This window comes from Lampetra fluviatilis, chromosome 8 (genome assembly GCF_964198595.1).
Source record: "Lampetra fluviatilis chromosome 8, kcLamFluv1.1, whole genome shotgun sequence".
Taxonomy (NCBI): Eukaryota; Metazoa; Chordata; class Hyperoartia; order Petromyzontiformes; family Petromyzontidae; genus Lampetra; species Lampetra fluviatilis.
The window spans coordinates 15,777,150-15,792,920 of record NC_136282.1 but is presented as its reverse complement, the minus strand read 5'-3'; the positions used below and the strand labels follow the sequence as shown (position 1 = coordinate 15,792,920).

The 15,771-nt window shown below is 60.6% G+C and overlaps 1 protein-coding gene across 1 annotated transcript; it reads left to right on the top strand.

Moving 5' to 3' along the window:
- The first annotated feature begins 3,998 nt into the window (after positions 1-3,998).
- Positions 3,999-15,411, top strand: LOC144933953 (D(4) dopamine receptor-like). The gene is made up of 4 exons (XM_078859304.1): positions 3,999-4,540; positions 6,667-6,779; positions 8,860-9,656; positions 12,906-15,411. The coding sequence occupies exons 1-4, from the start codon at positions 4,121-4,123 to the stop codon at positions 13,112-13,114; spliced, it is 1,539 nt and encodes a 512-aa protein (XP_078715430.1). The 5' UTR covers positions 3,999-4,120; the 3' UTR covers positions 13,115-15,411.
- Positions 15,412-15,771: the final 360 nt, after the last annotated feature.

Here is a 15,771-nt window from a genome sequence, read left to right as displayed (position 1 = left end):
CTCAACGTCTCCCACCTCCCCCAGTCTCCCCCCTCTCAACGTCTCCCACCTCCCCCAGTCTCCCCCCTCTCAACGTCTCCCACTCCCCCAGTCTCCCCCCTCTGAACGTCTCCCACCTCCCCCAGTCTCCCCCCTCTCAACGTCTCCCACTCCCCCAGTCTCCCCCCTCTCAACGTCTCCCACCTCCCCCAGTCTCCCCCCTCTCAACGTCTCCCACCTCCCCCAGTCTCCCCCCTCTCAACGTCTCCCACCTCCCCCAGTCTCCCCCCTCTCAACGTCTCCCACCTCCCCCAGTCTCTCTCCCTCTCAACGTCTCCCACCTCCCCCAGTCTCCCCCCTCTCAACGTTTCCCACCTCCCCCAGTCTCCCCCCTCTCTACGTCTCCCACCTCCCCCAGTCTCCCCCCTCTCAACGTCTCCCCCCTCCCCCAATCTCCCTCCCTCTTAACGTCTCCCACCTCCCCCAGTCTCCCCCCTCTCAACGTCTCCCACCTCCCCCAGTCTCCCTTTCTCTCAACGTCTCCCACCTCCCCCAGTCCCCCCCTCTCAACGTCTCCCACTCCCCCAGTCTCCCCCCTCTGAACGTCTCCCACCTCCCCCAGTCTCCCCCCTCTCAACGTCTCCCACTCCCCCAGTCTCCCCCTCTCAACGTCTCCCACTCCCCCAGTCTCCCCCTCTCAACGTCTCCCACTCCCCCAGTCTCCCCCCTCTGAACGTCTCCCACCTCCCCCAGTCTCCCCCCTCTCAACGTCTCCCACCTCCCCCAGTCTCCCCCCTCTCAACGTCTCCCACCTCCCCCAGTCTCCCCCCTCTCAACGTCTCCCACCTCCCCCAGTCTCCCCCCTCTCAACGTCTCCCACCTCCCCCAGTCTCCCTTTCTCTCAACGTCTCCCACCTCCCCCAGTCCCCCCCTCTCAACGTCTCCCACTCCCCCAGTCTCCCCCCTCTCAACGTCTCCCACTCCCCCAGTCTCCCCCCTCTCAACGTCTCCCACCTCCCCCAGTCTCCCCCCTCTCAACGTCTCCCACCTCCCCCAGTCTCCCCCCTCTCAACGTCTCCCACCTCCCCCAGTCTCCCCCCTCTCAACGTCTCCCACCTCCCCCAGTCTCTCTCCCTCTCAACGTCTCCCACCTCCCCCAGTCTCCCCCCTCTCAACGTTTCCCACCTCCCCCAGTCTCCCCCCTCTCAACGTCTCCCACCTCCCCCAGTCTCCCCCCTCTCAACGTCTCCCCCCTCCCCCAATCTCCCTCCCTCTTAACGTCTCCCACCTCCCCCAGTCTCCCCCCTCTCAACGTCTCCCACCTCCCCCAGTCTCCCTTTCTCTCAACGTCTCCCACCTCCCCCAGTCCCCCCCTCTCAACGTCTCCCACTCCCCCAGTCTCCCCCCTCTGAACGTCTCCCACCTCCCCCAGTCTCCCCCCTCTCAACGTCTCCCACTCCCCCAGTCTCCCCCTCTCAACGTCTCCCACTCCCCCAGTCTCCCCCTCTCAACGTCTCCCACTCCCCCAGTCTCCCCCCTCTGAACGTCTCCCACCTCCCCCAGTCTCCCCCCTCTCAACGTCTCCCACTCCCCCAGTCTCCCCCTCTCAACGTCTCCCACTCCCCCAGTCTCCCCCCTCTCAACGTCTCCCACCTCCCCCAGTCTCCCCCCTCTCAACGTCTCCCACCTCCCCCAGTCTCCCCCCTCTCAACGTCTCCCACCTCCCCCAGTTTCCCCCCTCTCAACGTCTCCCACCTCCCCCAGTCTCTCTCCCTCTCAACGTCTCCCACCTCCCCCAGTCTCCCCCCTCTCAACGTTTCCCACCTCCCCCAGTCCCCTCCCTCTCAACGTCTCCCACCTCCCCACTTCCCAAGTCTCTCGTCTCTCCCGTCTCCCACCTCTCCGTGGCCCCCCCCCTCGTCTCCCACTCAATTCGATCGCTCATTCATTGCATAATTTGATTAATCAATTTCCGGTCGAAGCGTGGTTCCTTCTCGTCCTGCACTGTCAGACGTTCCGTGCTGCCCCCTCGCGCGCGACCCCGTCCCACTCCGTGCACTGAGATATATATTTATTTATTTCGCTTTGCGTCGCGCCAAGGGGAGGAGCGCACGCGCGTCCTCGCCGTCGTTGGAGGGGGGGCTGCAGTTTCCACTGCTCACTCCTCCGTGAGCGTGAGAGAGAATCAGAGAGAGAGAGAGAGTGTGAGGTAGAGAGAGAGTATTTGTGGACATGTGCTAGCTGTGTGCGCTGCGCACATAAACCGCGGAGTCTGCATCGTGGGGATCTCTGCCGATTCATCCCTCGCCCTCTCCCCGGACTCGTGCGACCCTCGGCCCCCTGCTGCCGTGGCGCGCGGAGAGACGCGCCGAGAGACGCGGCCGCCACGCGGACCCCCGACTCGAACCCCCGTGCGGTCGCTGCGCGGCCACGCGCCGTGATTTACATTCATTCACAACACCGCCGCTGCTGCTGCTGTTGGTGTTGTTGGTGGTGGTGGTAGCGGTTGCGCACGTTTGTGGGACGTGGGTGCAACGCGTCTCGAAAACCCCCGCGTGCAGGAGACACGGGGGGACAGAACGGATCCATCTGTCCCTCCAGTCCACCGCCACCACCAGCACCACCACCACCACCACCGCGCGTGGTAGCGCAACGCGCGGGTGTTGGAGCGCCTCGTGAGGGTTCCGTCGAAGCGAGGAGACCTCAGAGGAACTAAAAACAACGTCGCTGCTCACTGCCCGCTCCTCCTCCTCGTACTCGGCGCCTCGCGCCCCGTCTCCACCCCGGGCTGCTGTCGCGCTGCGGAGACTCCGAGCCGGAGCGGAGCGCCTCGCGCGTGGGACCCGCGGGAGCCGCTCCGCGTTGCGCGCCTCCCTGAGGGAGGGAGGCGCCCCCCGGAGACCCCCCCCGTCCCCCGCCTCCTCGGCACGACGCCACGAGCTTCATCCAGCCCGGGGCGTCTCCACCTCACCAGCCTCTCGGCGTCTCCACCTCACCAGCCTCTCGGCGTCTCCAGGAGTCTGGTTCGGTGCCGGGATCCGCGTCCCCGCGGGGCTTCGTGCCGGGGACCGACCCCGAGCGCGGTTGTCGACGTGCGGTGTGAAATAAGTTCAAAGTCCACACATAGCAGTAGTCGTGTTGTTGTTGTTACCATCAACCCTAACAACAACCACCACCTACAGCATCTCCATCGTCGATATCACCAGCAGCAGAACCACCACAACTACCAGCAGCACCACAACTACCAGCAGCACCACCACAACTACCAGCAGCAGCAGCACCACAACTACCAGCAGCAGCACCACAACTACCAGCAGCAGCACCACAACTACCAGCAGCACCACCACAACTACCAGCAGCACCACCACAACTACCAGCAGCACCACCACAACTACCAGCAGCAGCAGCACCACAACTACCAGCAGCAGCACCACAACTACCAGCAGCACCACCACAACTACCAGCAGCAGCACCACAACTACCAGCAGCAGCAGCAGCAGCACCACCACAACTACCAGCAGCACCACCACAACTACCAGCAGCACCACCACAACTACCAGCAGCACCACCACAACTACCAGCAGCAGCAGCAGCAGCACCACCACAACTACCAGCAGCACCACCACAACTACCAGCAGCAGCACCACAACTACCAGCAGCACCACAACTACCAGCAGCAGCAGCACCACAACTACCAGCAGCACCACCACAACTACCAGCAGCACCACCACAACTACCAGCAGCAGCAGCAGCACCACAACTACCAGCAGAACCACCACAACTACCAGCAGCAGCAGCACCACCACAACTACCAGCAGCACCACCACAACTACCAGCAGCACCACCACAACTACCAGCAGCAGCAGCACCACAACTACCAGCAGCACCACCACAACTACCAGCAGCAGCAGCACCACAACTACCAGCAGCACCACCACAACTACCAGCAGCACCACCACAACTACCAGCAGCAGCAGCACCACCACAACTACCAGCAGCACCACCACAACTACCAGCAGCACCACTACAACTACCAGCAGCAGCACCACAACTACCAGCAGCAGCAGCACCACAACTACCAGCAGCAGCACCACAACTACCAGCAGCGGCAGGGCGTCTCCAATGCCACGCTGCACGCGCCATGAGCGGCCCCGGCGCGGCCTCTGAGCTCCCTGCGCTCCCTGCGCTGAGTTTCGCGGCGAACGGAACGCGGCCCGCGGCGCCATGGAACCTCTCGGCGCCGGGGTCGTGGCCGGGGGCCGGGCTCGGGCCCGAGCTGGGGCCCGAGCTGGGGCCCGAGCTGGGGTCGGGGCTGGCCTCGGCCGAGGAGGAGGGGGACGCGGGTCGTGCTGCGGCGGCGGTCCCCCTGCAGCACAACTACGCGGCGCTGACGCTGGGGGTGGCGCTCATCGCGGTCATCATCCTGGGCAACGTCCTCGTGTGCCTGAGCGTGTTCACGGAGAAGGCGCTCAAGACGGCCACCAACTACTTCATCGTGAGCCTCGCCGTGGCAGACCTCCTGCTCGCCGTGCTCGTGCTGCCGCTCTACGTCTACGCAGAGGTGCGTCCCAAGGTGGTGCTGCCGTGGTGGTGGTGGTGGTGGTGGAGATGGATGTCGCTTTGTGACAGTGTAGGTGATGGAGGAGATGGTGGTGCTGGTGGGTGGTGGTGATGATGACAGTTTGGATGACATTACGTGATATCGGAAGTGATGGAGGTGAGCAGTGGTGATGGAGCTGGCAAAGATAGATGACGCTTGGTGCGAATGGTGGTCGTGGTGGTGATGGAGGTGGTGGTAGTGGTGGTGGTGTGGGGAGCGGTAGTGTAGCGGTTAGCGCTACGCTGCGCTACGAACCTGGCAACCCGAGTTCGATTCCCGCTCACGGCCAACACCAGTAACGATTATCTGAACCGGTCCCGGACCTCCCCGAGGTCGACTCAACCTCAAATGAGTTCCCGGTGCAATGTGTAAACATCGCCACTGGGAAGACAAAGGCGGCCAGGCGTGGGGTTGGCCACCCAACCCCTCGTGTGCCGTGCCGGCTTTCATAGGTGCTCGCTAACAGGACTTGCCCCTACAGTCTGTTAAGGCTATACGGGGGATCTTTTTTTGGTAGTGGTGGTGATGGAGGTGGTGGATGTAATCGTGGACAGTTGGTCGTCCTGGTGATGTTGAGTTGAGAGGCGCCTAATAAGTGTCAATTATGATGATTATTATTAAGTGGTGGTTCGGGTTGATTATTAATGTGACGGGGGATGGGTTAGGACGGTTGCGGTGGTTACGGTGGAGGTTCGTGATGATGGCGATGGTATTAGGTGGTGGTAGTAATGTATGTACGTTTCACTTCTTTCGCACCGTACGGAGTCAACCCTTCCAATAGGCGGTACGGGGAAGAAGAACGAACTGATGTTCGTGATGACGACGTTGTGGTGGTTAGGGCTGATGGCGATGGTTGGTGGTCGTGGTAATTGTGGTTGGTGATGATAAGATGATTGTGACGACGACGACTACGATGGTGGTAGTTGGTGGAAGTGGTGGTGGCGATGATGGTGATAACGACAACGACGCTGATGATGGTACTGTGTAGCCGGTAGACGTGACGTGGACGGCGGTGACGTACATGATGATGACGCCGATGTCTCTACGCACCTCGCGCGCTACGGAACACGTTGCGGCCTCTAACACCGCCTCAACTGCATCTCCACCACAATCCCTAGAGATGTCCCCTGGCACCTCCACCACAACGAGACCACAATCCCTAGAGATGTTCCCTGGTATCTCCACCACAACGAGATCACAATCTCTAGAGATCTCCCCTGGCATCTCCACCACAATGCATCACAACATTGGGCAGATTCCTTGCACCGGTGGACAGTTAAGGGCAATCAACAGTGCGCTTGCTGCTGGCACCAATCATCATTAGCACCACAGGCGAAAGCATTTTCTGAAGCCACCTCTACTTGAACCTTTGGGTATCTGTGCAGGTCTGTTGGCCTCTGTGTAAGTATGCGAGTCTCCGTATGAGTCTGTATCTCAAATCACGGACCGCATGGTAACGCCGCCACCCGCTGTGTTCATTCGTCGGCAGTATGCCAGATATTTTCACCGTGAAGCCATCTATAGTTGAGTCTGTGGCTCTCTATGTAGGTCCATCGGTCTCTATGTGAGCCTGTGAGTCTCCACGTGAGTCTACATCGCAAACCGCGGAGCGCGTAGCAGCACCGCTGCCCACTTCCAGCATCCGCTGGCGACACAGATTCCCATCACGAGGCCACTCCTGGAGCCCTCTCCCCGCTCGCCCCCCCCCCGCACCACGAGCGGCACCTGGACGAGAGGGCGCGCCTGGGGCTTCGTGACCGCTGTCCGCACTGCCCGGGTCGCTGCTCTTAATTGAAAGGCGCCGCGGCGCGAGGAGCGGCTTCTCTGATTGATGGCCAAGCCGTGATCCGTGAGGCGCGGGGCCACTGGCAAGGCCGCGCTGCGCGCTCGGTGGAGCCAAGTAATGTGGGATGAGGTGACATCTTAATTGATCATGATGATGAGGGTGATTGATAGTCGCCCATAATCATTATCATCGGAGCGTTGAGGCTTAATTATCTGGGTGTGACGCCATGCCCATGGAGTCTGACATCACCTTCCCTCCCCGCCCGTTCGCCACTGTTACCCCCCCCCCCCGTTCTCTGCAGTTTCTGGGGGGCACGTGGACCCTGAGCACGGCTCTGTGCGACGCGCTCATGACGATGGACGTGATGCTGTGCACTGCCTCCATCTTCAACTTGTGCGCGATAAGTGTGGACAGGTGGGGGTCATCTCCATCGCGGTCATCATCGACAGTAGCAGCATCGTCACTAGCAGTAGCAGTAGCATCATCATCAGCAGCATCAGCAACAGCAGCAGTAGCATCATCAGCAGCAACAGCAGTAGCATCATCATCAGCAGCATCATCAGCAGCAGCAGTAGCATCATCATAAGCATCAGTAGCAGCAGTAGCATCGTCACCAGCAGCATTAGAAGCATTGTCATCATCAACAGCAGAATCATCATCAGGAGTTGCTGTCGGAGGATGATCATCAGTAGCATCATCATCAGCAGCAGCAGCGGTATTTGTCAAGGTTTGGCCACGCACTGCTGCGGCGTCAGTGTCTCTGCTTCTGCGGCAGCAGGAACGGGTGAGAGGCGAATGTGGCCGAAGCTCAGTGCCTCCTCAAACAACCCGGGGCCATGGCCACTCACCACACTCACCCCACACAATCACCACACTTACCACACACCCTCACCACACACACAGCCCACTCACCACACACACTCACCACACACACAGCCCACTCACCACACTCACCCCACTCACCCCACACACACAGCCCACTCACCACACTCACCACACTCACCCCACACACAGCCCACTCGCCACACTCACGACACTCACCCCACACACAGCCCACTCACCCCACACACAGCCCACTCACCCCACACACAGCCCACTCGCCACACTCACCACACTCACCACACACGCTCACCACACTCACCCCACACACTCACCCCACACACTCACCCCACACACTCACCCCACACACTCACCTCACGCACCACATTCACCCCATACACTCACCACACTCGCCACACTCACCACACACACAGCCCACTCACCACACTCACCACACTCACCACACTCACTCACCACACACACAGCCCACTCACCACGCTCACGACTCTCACCCAACTCAACCCACGCCGCATCTCAGGGTGAGGTGGGCATCACGTGAGAGTTGCCTCTCATCTCGGAAGAGCGCACAACGCGCTCGGTGCTGCAATTGTAATTGGCTGTTGCGTCGGGTGGAGGAGGGTGTACGACGCAACATTTACACCTCCGCGATTTGTGTTCAAGCAAAGCCTCTCCCGGCCTCGCGTGGGTGCGGGGTGGTGGGTGGTGGTGGTGATGAGGTGGTGGTGGTGGTGAGGTGGTGGTGGTGAGGTGGTGGTGGTGGTGGTGAGGTGGTGGTGGTGAGGTGGTGGTGAGGTGGTGGTGGTGAGGTGGTGGTGAGGTGGTGGTGGTGAGGTGATGGTGGTGAGGTGGTGGTGGTGGTGAGGTGGTGGTGAGGTGGTGGTGGTGAGGTGGTAGTGAGGTGGTGGTGATGAGGTGGTGGTGGTGGGTGGTGGTGGTGAGGTGATGGTGGTGGTGAGGTGGTGGTGAGGTGGTGGTGATGATGAGGTGGTGGTGGTGAGGTGGTGGTGGTGGTGAGGTGGTAGTGGTGAGGTGATGGTGGTGAGGTGGTGGTGGTGAGGTGGTGGTGAGGTGGTGGTGATGAGGTGGTGGTGGTGAGGTGGTGGTGGTGAGGTGATGGTGGTGGTGAGGTGGTGGTGGTGAGGTGGTGGTGAGGTGGTGATGAGGTGGTGGTGGTGAGGTGGTGGTGAGGTGATGGTGGTGAGGTGGTGGTGGTGAGGTGATGGTGGTGAGGTGGTGGTGGTGAGGTGATGGTGGTGGTGGTGAGGTGGTGGTGGTGAGGTGGTGGTGGTGAGGTGGTGGTGGTGAGGTGGTGGTGATGAGGTGGTGGTGGTGAGGTGATGGTGGTGAGGTGGTGGTGGTGAGGTGATGGTGGTGAGGTGGTGGTGAGGTGGTGGTGGTGAGGTGATGGTGGTGAGGTGGTGGTGGTGAGGTGATGGTGGTGGTGAGGTGGTGGTGATGAGGTGGTGGTGGTGAGGTGATGGTGGTGAGGTGATGGTGGTGAGGTGGTGGTGGTGAGGTGGTGGTGGTGAGGTGGTGGTGAGGTGGTGGTGAGGTGATGGTGGTGAGGTGGTGATGGTGGTGGTGAGGTGGTGGTGGTGAGGTGGTGGTGGTGGTGAGGTGGTGGTGAGGTGGTGGTGGTGGTGGTTGTCCACAGGTATATCGCCGTGGTGGTGCCCTTCCAGTACAACCGCAGCCGCTTCGGCTGCCGCCAGCTGGTGCTCATCGGCGCCACGTGGGTGCTGTCGCTCGGCGTCGCCAGCCCCGTCATCTTCGGCCTCAACGACGTGGAGCGCCGCGACCCGGCCGTGTGCCGCCTGGAGAGCAGCAGCTTCGTGCTCTACTCGTCCGTGTGCTCCTTCTTCGTGCCCTGCCCCATCATGCTGGCGCTCTACTACTGGATCCTGCGCGGACTCCGGCGGTGGCGCCGCTCCCGAAGGAGCCGGAGCCGGGCCGACGGTTCGGGCCGCGGCCCCCGCGAAGCGCGCAAGGCCGGGGCCGGCGCTGCGGCGGCACCGGCGGCACCGGCGGGGGGGGAGGCGCTGGGGAATGGTCGAGGGAGGGCGCCCCCCCTGCGAGGGGACGCTGGGGGTAGATTCGAGCAGCAGCAGCAGCAGCAGCAGAATGCGGGGTACCTCCCCGGCCCTGCTGCTGTTGCCTTCCTCTCTCGGGGGGCCCCGACGCCGAGCCCCCCGGCAGGAGGAGGAGGAGATGGGGTCTCGTGCGCGGCGGCGGCGGGGCCCCCGAGTGTCGACATCCCCCGGGCGGACGATGAAGAGGAGGAGGAGGAGGAGCACCCGGAGGGACACAGCGGGGGTCCCTGCGGGGGGGGTCTGCCCCCCACACAGGGACCCCGGACGAGAAGGGGTCGGGGCGGGGAGCGGCCGTGCCGGGGCGGGCGGAGAATGAGCGGCAGGGAGCAGAAGGCGATGCGGGTGCTGCCCATTGTAGTAGGTGAGTGGCGTGGTAGGTGAGTGGCGTGGTAGGTGAGTGGCGTGGTAGGTGAGTGGAGTGGTAGGTGAGTGGAGTGGTAGGTGAGTGGAGTGGTAGGTGAGTGGCGTGGTAGGTGAGTGGAGTGGTAGGTGAGTGGAGTGGTAGGTGAGTGGAGTGGTAGGTGAGTGGCGTGGTAGGTGAGTGGAGTGGTAGGTGAGTGGAGTGGTAGGTGAGTGGAGTGGTAGGTGAGTGGCGAGGTAGGTGAGTGGCATGGTAGGTGAGTGGAGTGGTAGGTGAGTGGAGTGGTAGGTGAGTGGCGTGGTAGGTGAGTGGAGTGGTAGGTGAGTGGAGTGGTAGGTGAGTGGAGTGGTAGGTGAGTGGCGTGGTAGGTGAGTGGAGTGGTAGGTGAGTGGAGTGGTAGGTGAGTGGAGTGGTAGGTGAGTGGCGAGGTAGGTGAGTGGCATGGTAGGTGAGTGGAGTGGTAGGTGAGTGGAGTGGTAGGTGAGTGGCGTGGTAGGTGAGTGGAGTGGTAGGTGAGTGGAGTGGTAGGTGAGTGGAGTGGTAGGTGAGTGGCGTGGTAGGTGAGTGGAGTGGTAGGTGAGTGGAGTGGTAGGTGAGTGGTGCGGTAGGTGAGTGGCGAGGTAGGTGAGTGGCGTGGTAGGTGAGTGGAGTGGTAGGTGAGTGGAGTGGTAGGTGAGTGGCGTGGTAGGTGAGTGGCGTGGTAGGTGAGTGGCGTGGTAGGTGAGTGGCGTGGTAGGTGAGTGGAGTGGTAGGTGAGTGGCGTGGTAGGTGAGTGGAGTGGTAGGTGAGTGGCATGGTAGGTGAGTGGAGTGGTATGTGAGTGGCGTGGTAGGTGAGTGGAGTGGTAGGTGAGTGGAGTGGTAGGTGAGTGGCGTGGTAGGTGAGTGGAGTGGTAGGTGAGTGGAGTGGTAGGTGAGTGGAGTGGTAGGTGAGTGGCGAGGTAGGTGAGTGGCATGGTAGGTGAGTGGAGTGGTAGGTGAGTGGAGTGGTAGGTGAGTGGCGTGGTAGGTGAGTGGAGTGGTAGGTGAGTCCCTGTGGTTTCTACTTCGGATTTTGATTGAACTCGGTTGACCAGGGTAGCGAGGTTGATGGTCGCAGCCAGGTAACGATCGCACACAAAACATTCCCCAAATTACTTTTCACCTAACTCGGCTTCTGCGACGTGTCGGGGAGCGGGTTATGTTGTTGCTGCTGAGGTTTCAACAGAGACGCTCCCCTCTCAGCAGGGATTGTGAACAGTCGCAGCGCCCACCCAGAGTTTACGAGCAGCAATCGCAGGGCTCTCAAAAGTAGTTCTGCCATATCAACTTTCCGAGGCCGTTCTCGAACGCGGGGCGAGGCTACGCTGCTCTCTGGGTGAGCTCCCAATGTACGCGTCTCTGTCTCCCCACCGTACGGTGAACTTCTTTCGCACCGTACGGCGCGAACCGTGCTAATCGGTGGTACGGGGGAAGGACAACAAACTCCGTAGCTCATGTCACGCCACGCGCCACCTGTCAGCCAGGACCTATATCAGCTGTCACCTGCAGCCTAACCAACCCGTCAGCTGTCGCCTGACACGTGACAGCTGCCGCCCGTCATTGTTGTCAAGCCGATACCATCGCACCTTTGGCGCGCCACGTGTGTGCTGCCACCTGTCACGCGTCTCGCACCTCACCTGTAACTTGCCACGTGTCACCCGCCGCCCAGCAACTTTTGTTTCAGCTGGGGAGGTGTCAGGGCGCACGGTGCGTGCGTGGTGGGGGCAGGGCAAGGGGTGAGGAGGCGCGGTGGTGGTGGAGGAGGGATGAGAGGAAGGGAGGGAAGCGATCGGTATAAAGGGAAATTATTCCTTTTGATATCTAAAGGGGAGCGATGCCGATATTGAGCGGGGCGGGGGGGGCAAAACCACTCGGCTTTGATGTCGCCATGGACCGGGGGTGGGGTCGCCGCGTCGGGAACCGTCGACGCCTCGAGATTTGCAATCCCCCCCCCCCCACTGCGTCGTTAATTACGAGCGTCACGCTCCAGCGAGGGGAGGGGGTGCTGATGGTGGTCGCGGGATTTAAAACCTCGCTGTGACTGCGCCTCGCGCGGCGCCACTCGGGGAACGAGCGCCGCGGCCCTCGTAGCCTGGGTAACGCCTGTGCCGTGATACACGTGTACCTGAGAACGCGTGTACCTGGGCACGCGTGTACCTGGGCACGAGTGTACCTGGACACACGTGTACCTGAGAACGCGTGTACCTGGGCACGCGTGTACCTGGGCACGCGTGTACCTGGGCACGAGTGTACCTGGACACACGTGTACCTGAGAACGCGTGTACCTGGGCACGCGTGTATCTGGGCACGAGTGTACCTGGGCACACCTTGTCATGGGCATGCCTGGAAGAGCATGGCTGGGGTGCAGGAAGGGCACGGCTCTCGATCGATCAATCGATTGATTGATCAATCGATCGATGCGCAACGCGCAGCAGCCGTGACGTGCGTGGGCCTCCCACGCGGAGCGCAGGGAACTCGATCGGTGACCAAAGGGGAACACGGCGCTCCGTGTTCCGTTTACATTTTACTTCTCCCAGTATTTCATGCCAATGGCTTGTGCTGCCGTGGCACGAGATGCAATGTCCCGCCCAGAGCCCTCCGAGAGCCGTGCCGTCACCGCGTTCTCTGTGCTAGGGAACGAATTGCCCGAGGAAGCAGATTTCGCAGAACTACCGCTGCGAGATGTCTTCAACTCGTGACCTTAATTTGTTTTAAACATTCCACACATCAGGGGGTGCTGACGTTCCCACGCACGCTACCGCGGAGACGAGTTCACCGCGCGGCAGTCAACCCGACGTTTTCATTCTCAGAGAGGTGTTGCTGCGCGCGTCGCGGCGACCAGGGCTGCTACTCTCAGCTGCCGCTTTGAGCGAGTGAGTTGGCGGGCGAGTGAGTAGGTGGGGGGAGTTAATGAGCGAGCGAGCGAGCGAGTGGGTGAGTGAGTTAGCGAGTGCATGGTCAAGTGAGTTGTTGAGTTAAGTGAACGGCCGAGCGAGTGAGTGTGGGTGGTTTGGTGACTATATTGATGGGTGAATGGGCAAGTGAGTGAGTGACAGAGTGAGCAGTTTATAGAATTGCCGAGTAGCTTGAAGCAAATGAATGGCCGAGCAAACGAGTGATCGCGTGGGTGGGTGAGTCGCTGAGTGAAAGACTGACGCGGGTGGGCGATCGAGTGAGTTGGGGACTGCGCGGGTGAGCCTCGTCTCCTCCTGCCCCCCCCCCTCCCCAGGAGTGTTCCTCGCCTGCTGGACGCCCTTCTTCGTGGTGCACGTGACGCACGCGCTCTGCGCAGAGTGCGGCGTCAGCGAGGCGCTCGTGAGCGTCGTCACGTGGCTCGGCTACGTGAACAGCGCCGTGAACCCCATCATCTACACGGCCTTCAACGCCGAGTTCCGCGGCGTCTTCCGCAAGGTGCTCTGCTGCCGCTCCGCCTCGTAGGGAGCCACGCGCCTCCACTCAGGGGCCCGGGGACCCGCGGAAGAATGCCACGTGGGGACCCCCCCCCCCCACGGCGTCACCATCCGCCGGCCCCTTGTGGGGGTTTTCTCTCGTGCGAGGCCCAGCGGCTCCCCCACTGGGCGGCTCTGGGTGTGTGCACAAACAACCACCCCACAAAGACAAAGATCCCCCGTATAACCTTAACAGACTGGAGGGGCAAGTGCTGTTAGCGGGCACCCTTGAAGGCCGGAACGGCACACGAGGGGGTAAGTGGCCAGTACCACGCCCGACCGCCTTTGTCTCCCCAGTGACAATGTTTACACACTTCACCAGGTACTCATGTGATACTTAATTCGATCTCGGGGAGGTCCAGAACCGGTTCAGATAATCGCCACTGGTATTGGCCGTGAGCGGGAATGGAACCCGGGTCGCCGGGTTTGTAGCGCAGCGTAGCGCTACCACTACACTACCACTCACCCATCCACACACCCCTACACGTACACACATCCATCCACACACCCACACACGGACACAACACCGCTTTCTCACCGTCACTCCAAGCACCTCGTCATCCTCTCCACTCGTCTTTTGAATCTTCTCCCAACGTTGCTGCGCTGATTTATATCGAAATCCGCTTCTGCTCTGATCCTGAATCAAGTGGCAGTCAGCGAGTGACTAATTTGCATAATTTACAATTTATTTATTGTTGCCGTCGTTATTTACTTACAATCCATTGACATCGAGTCGGGGGCTATATGCTATGTAGAGAAACTCGACCGCGGAGAAAACCCGGATAGCGAAGCAAAGAAACTCCGGCGTGGAACGGAGAAACTTTGGCGTGGAATATTTTAAAAACTTCGGAATGGAGTCGAGAAAACGTGGGATGGACAAAGAACTCTGGCACGGAGCCGATACATCCCAGCGACTGCAAACTGTAAACCCTGACATGGAGCCATTAAACTCTGGCAACCGGAGACGAGGAACTCCGGAATGGAGCAGACAAACACCGTCGTGGAGCCGAGAAGCTCTGGCATCAGGAGCTCCGCGGGAGTGGAGCTTCGGTAATGTGAAGTCTCGGCTCCCACGGCCTCACCTCCCTTCACAAAGAGGAAGACTCCGCCCCCCCCCCAGCGACCCCTCTACCCCGCCAAGGCTGCATCAACCCCACAGTTCACACACGTGGCCGGGGACGGTAACCCCCTTCACTGGATCCCCTTTGGCCCCGGTGTGTGGAGGTGTCCCCGGGGCCCCCCTGGGGTCGGTGTGCGCTGCGGCTTTCGTGGTTTTGTCCTGTGCGGTGAGTGTCGGGAGAATAACATTCAAGGTGATTAATTCTAGATTTGAAGTTTTCGTGACTGCAAGGATCCGTACTCTTTGTTTTTTTCGGTAAAGTCACGTAGGTGAAAACAAAATAAAAACTAAATTAAATCACGACGTTTCGGAGGCAACACAAGCCTCGGTGATTGGCTACCGCACAGATCACCGCCGTTTCTTACAAACGGCGGTGGTCGTGGTGGTGACGATGCTGGGGGTGTTTCTAGTTATGTATAGGCGGTAATTGTGGCGTTGATGGTCGTGATAGTGATGAAGACGTTGGTGGTGGTTGATTAGTATTGGTGCTCGTGGCGATGACGATCCTGCTGGTGGTATGATGATGGTGTGATGACAAGACAGACTCCTACACACATTGAGCACGCGTCTTGCTGCTGCTGCCGCTGCTGTTGTTGTTGCTGCTGCTGTTGTTGTTGTTGTTGCTGTTGTTGCTGCTGTTGCTGCTGTTGTTGTTGCTGCTGCCGCTGCTGCTGTTGTTGCTGCTGCTCGGAACATTCAATCGCTGTCTCCGTCGACTTCGAGCTTCCTCGGGAGCCACGACCCCGTGTCCATTCTCGGGGAATCAAAAACAAAAGCAAGAGCGGCTGTCGTTCACGAAGACAGCCGCACACTCCCTTCATGCACTTGTCGACTTGGACACGTGGGCGGACACCTGGTCACACCGTCCACCGGTCGCGGATTTATCGGTTGACGTGTTCACCCGCTTACCTGGTGCCGTTTGTACACCCTGGCATCTCTGTTCGCTCGATCACCTTCGCACCTGTTGACGCGATCAGCCGCTCGTGTGGTTCACCTTCGCACATACAGTACAGACTTGGACACCCGTTCATTCGTTGTTCACCTCTTCATTTGTTCACTTTGAGAGCTCTCCACCCGTTTACCTGTTCGTGTGTTTGCGTTGACACTTTTTCATCTCAACACCGGTCCATCGTGTTCACGGGACACCTTCTCACCTGGACACTGTCCACGCGTTCACTTCGGCAATCACCCCCCCACCCTCCTCCGAGCCGCACGCTCGGTGCCCCCACCTCGCCCCCCCCTCACCTCGCCCCCCCCCACCTCGCCCCCCCCTCACCTCGCCCCCCCTCACCTCGCCCCCCTTCACCTCTGCCGCCACCACCCCCACACCACTGCCGCTCCTCCTCCCCTCCGAACCATCACCAAACATCACGACCTGCCCAGCGCATGGCCGGCAAATCGCCACCCTCAACTCCATCGCAGCTCCTGCCTCGGCACGGACACTCCCGCGAGCGACTGAGTTCGTGATGAGTTCCAGTGAGGAGTTCCAGTGATGAGTTCGTGGCTGTGTGTGATGGTGATTGAGT

Bases quoted from the DNA above. Each gene is read 5' to 3' on its own strand.
- LOC144933953 (XM_078859304.1), top strand. From the start codon at position 4,121: ATGAGCGGCCCCGGCGCGGCCTCTGAGCTCCCTGCGCTCCCTGCGCTG. The intron at 4,541-6,666 runs GTGCGTCCCAAG...CGTTCTCTGCAG, and splicing joins CGCTCTACGTCTACGCAGAG to TTTCTGGGGGGCACGTGGAC. The intron at 9,657-12,905 runs GTGAGTGGCGTG...CCCCCTCCCCAG, and splicing joins GGTGCTGCCCATTGTAGTAG to GAGTGTTCCTCGCCTGCTGG.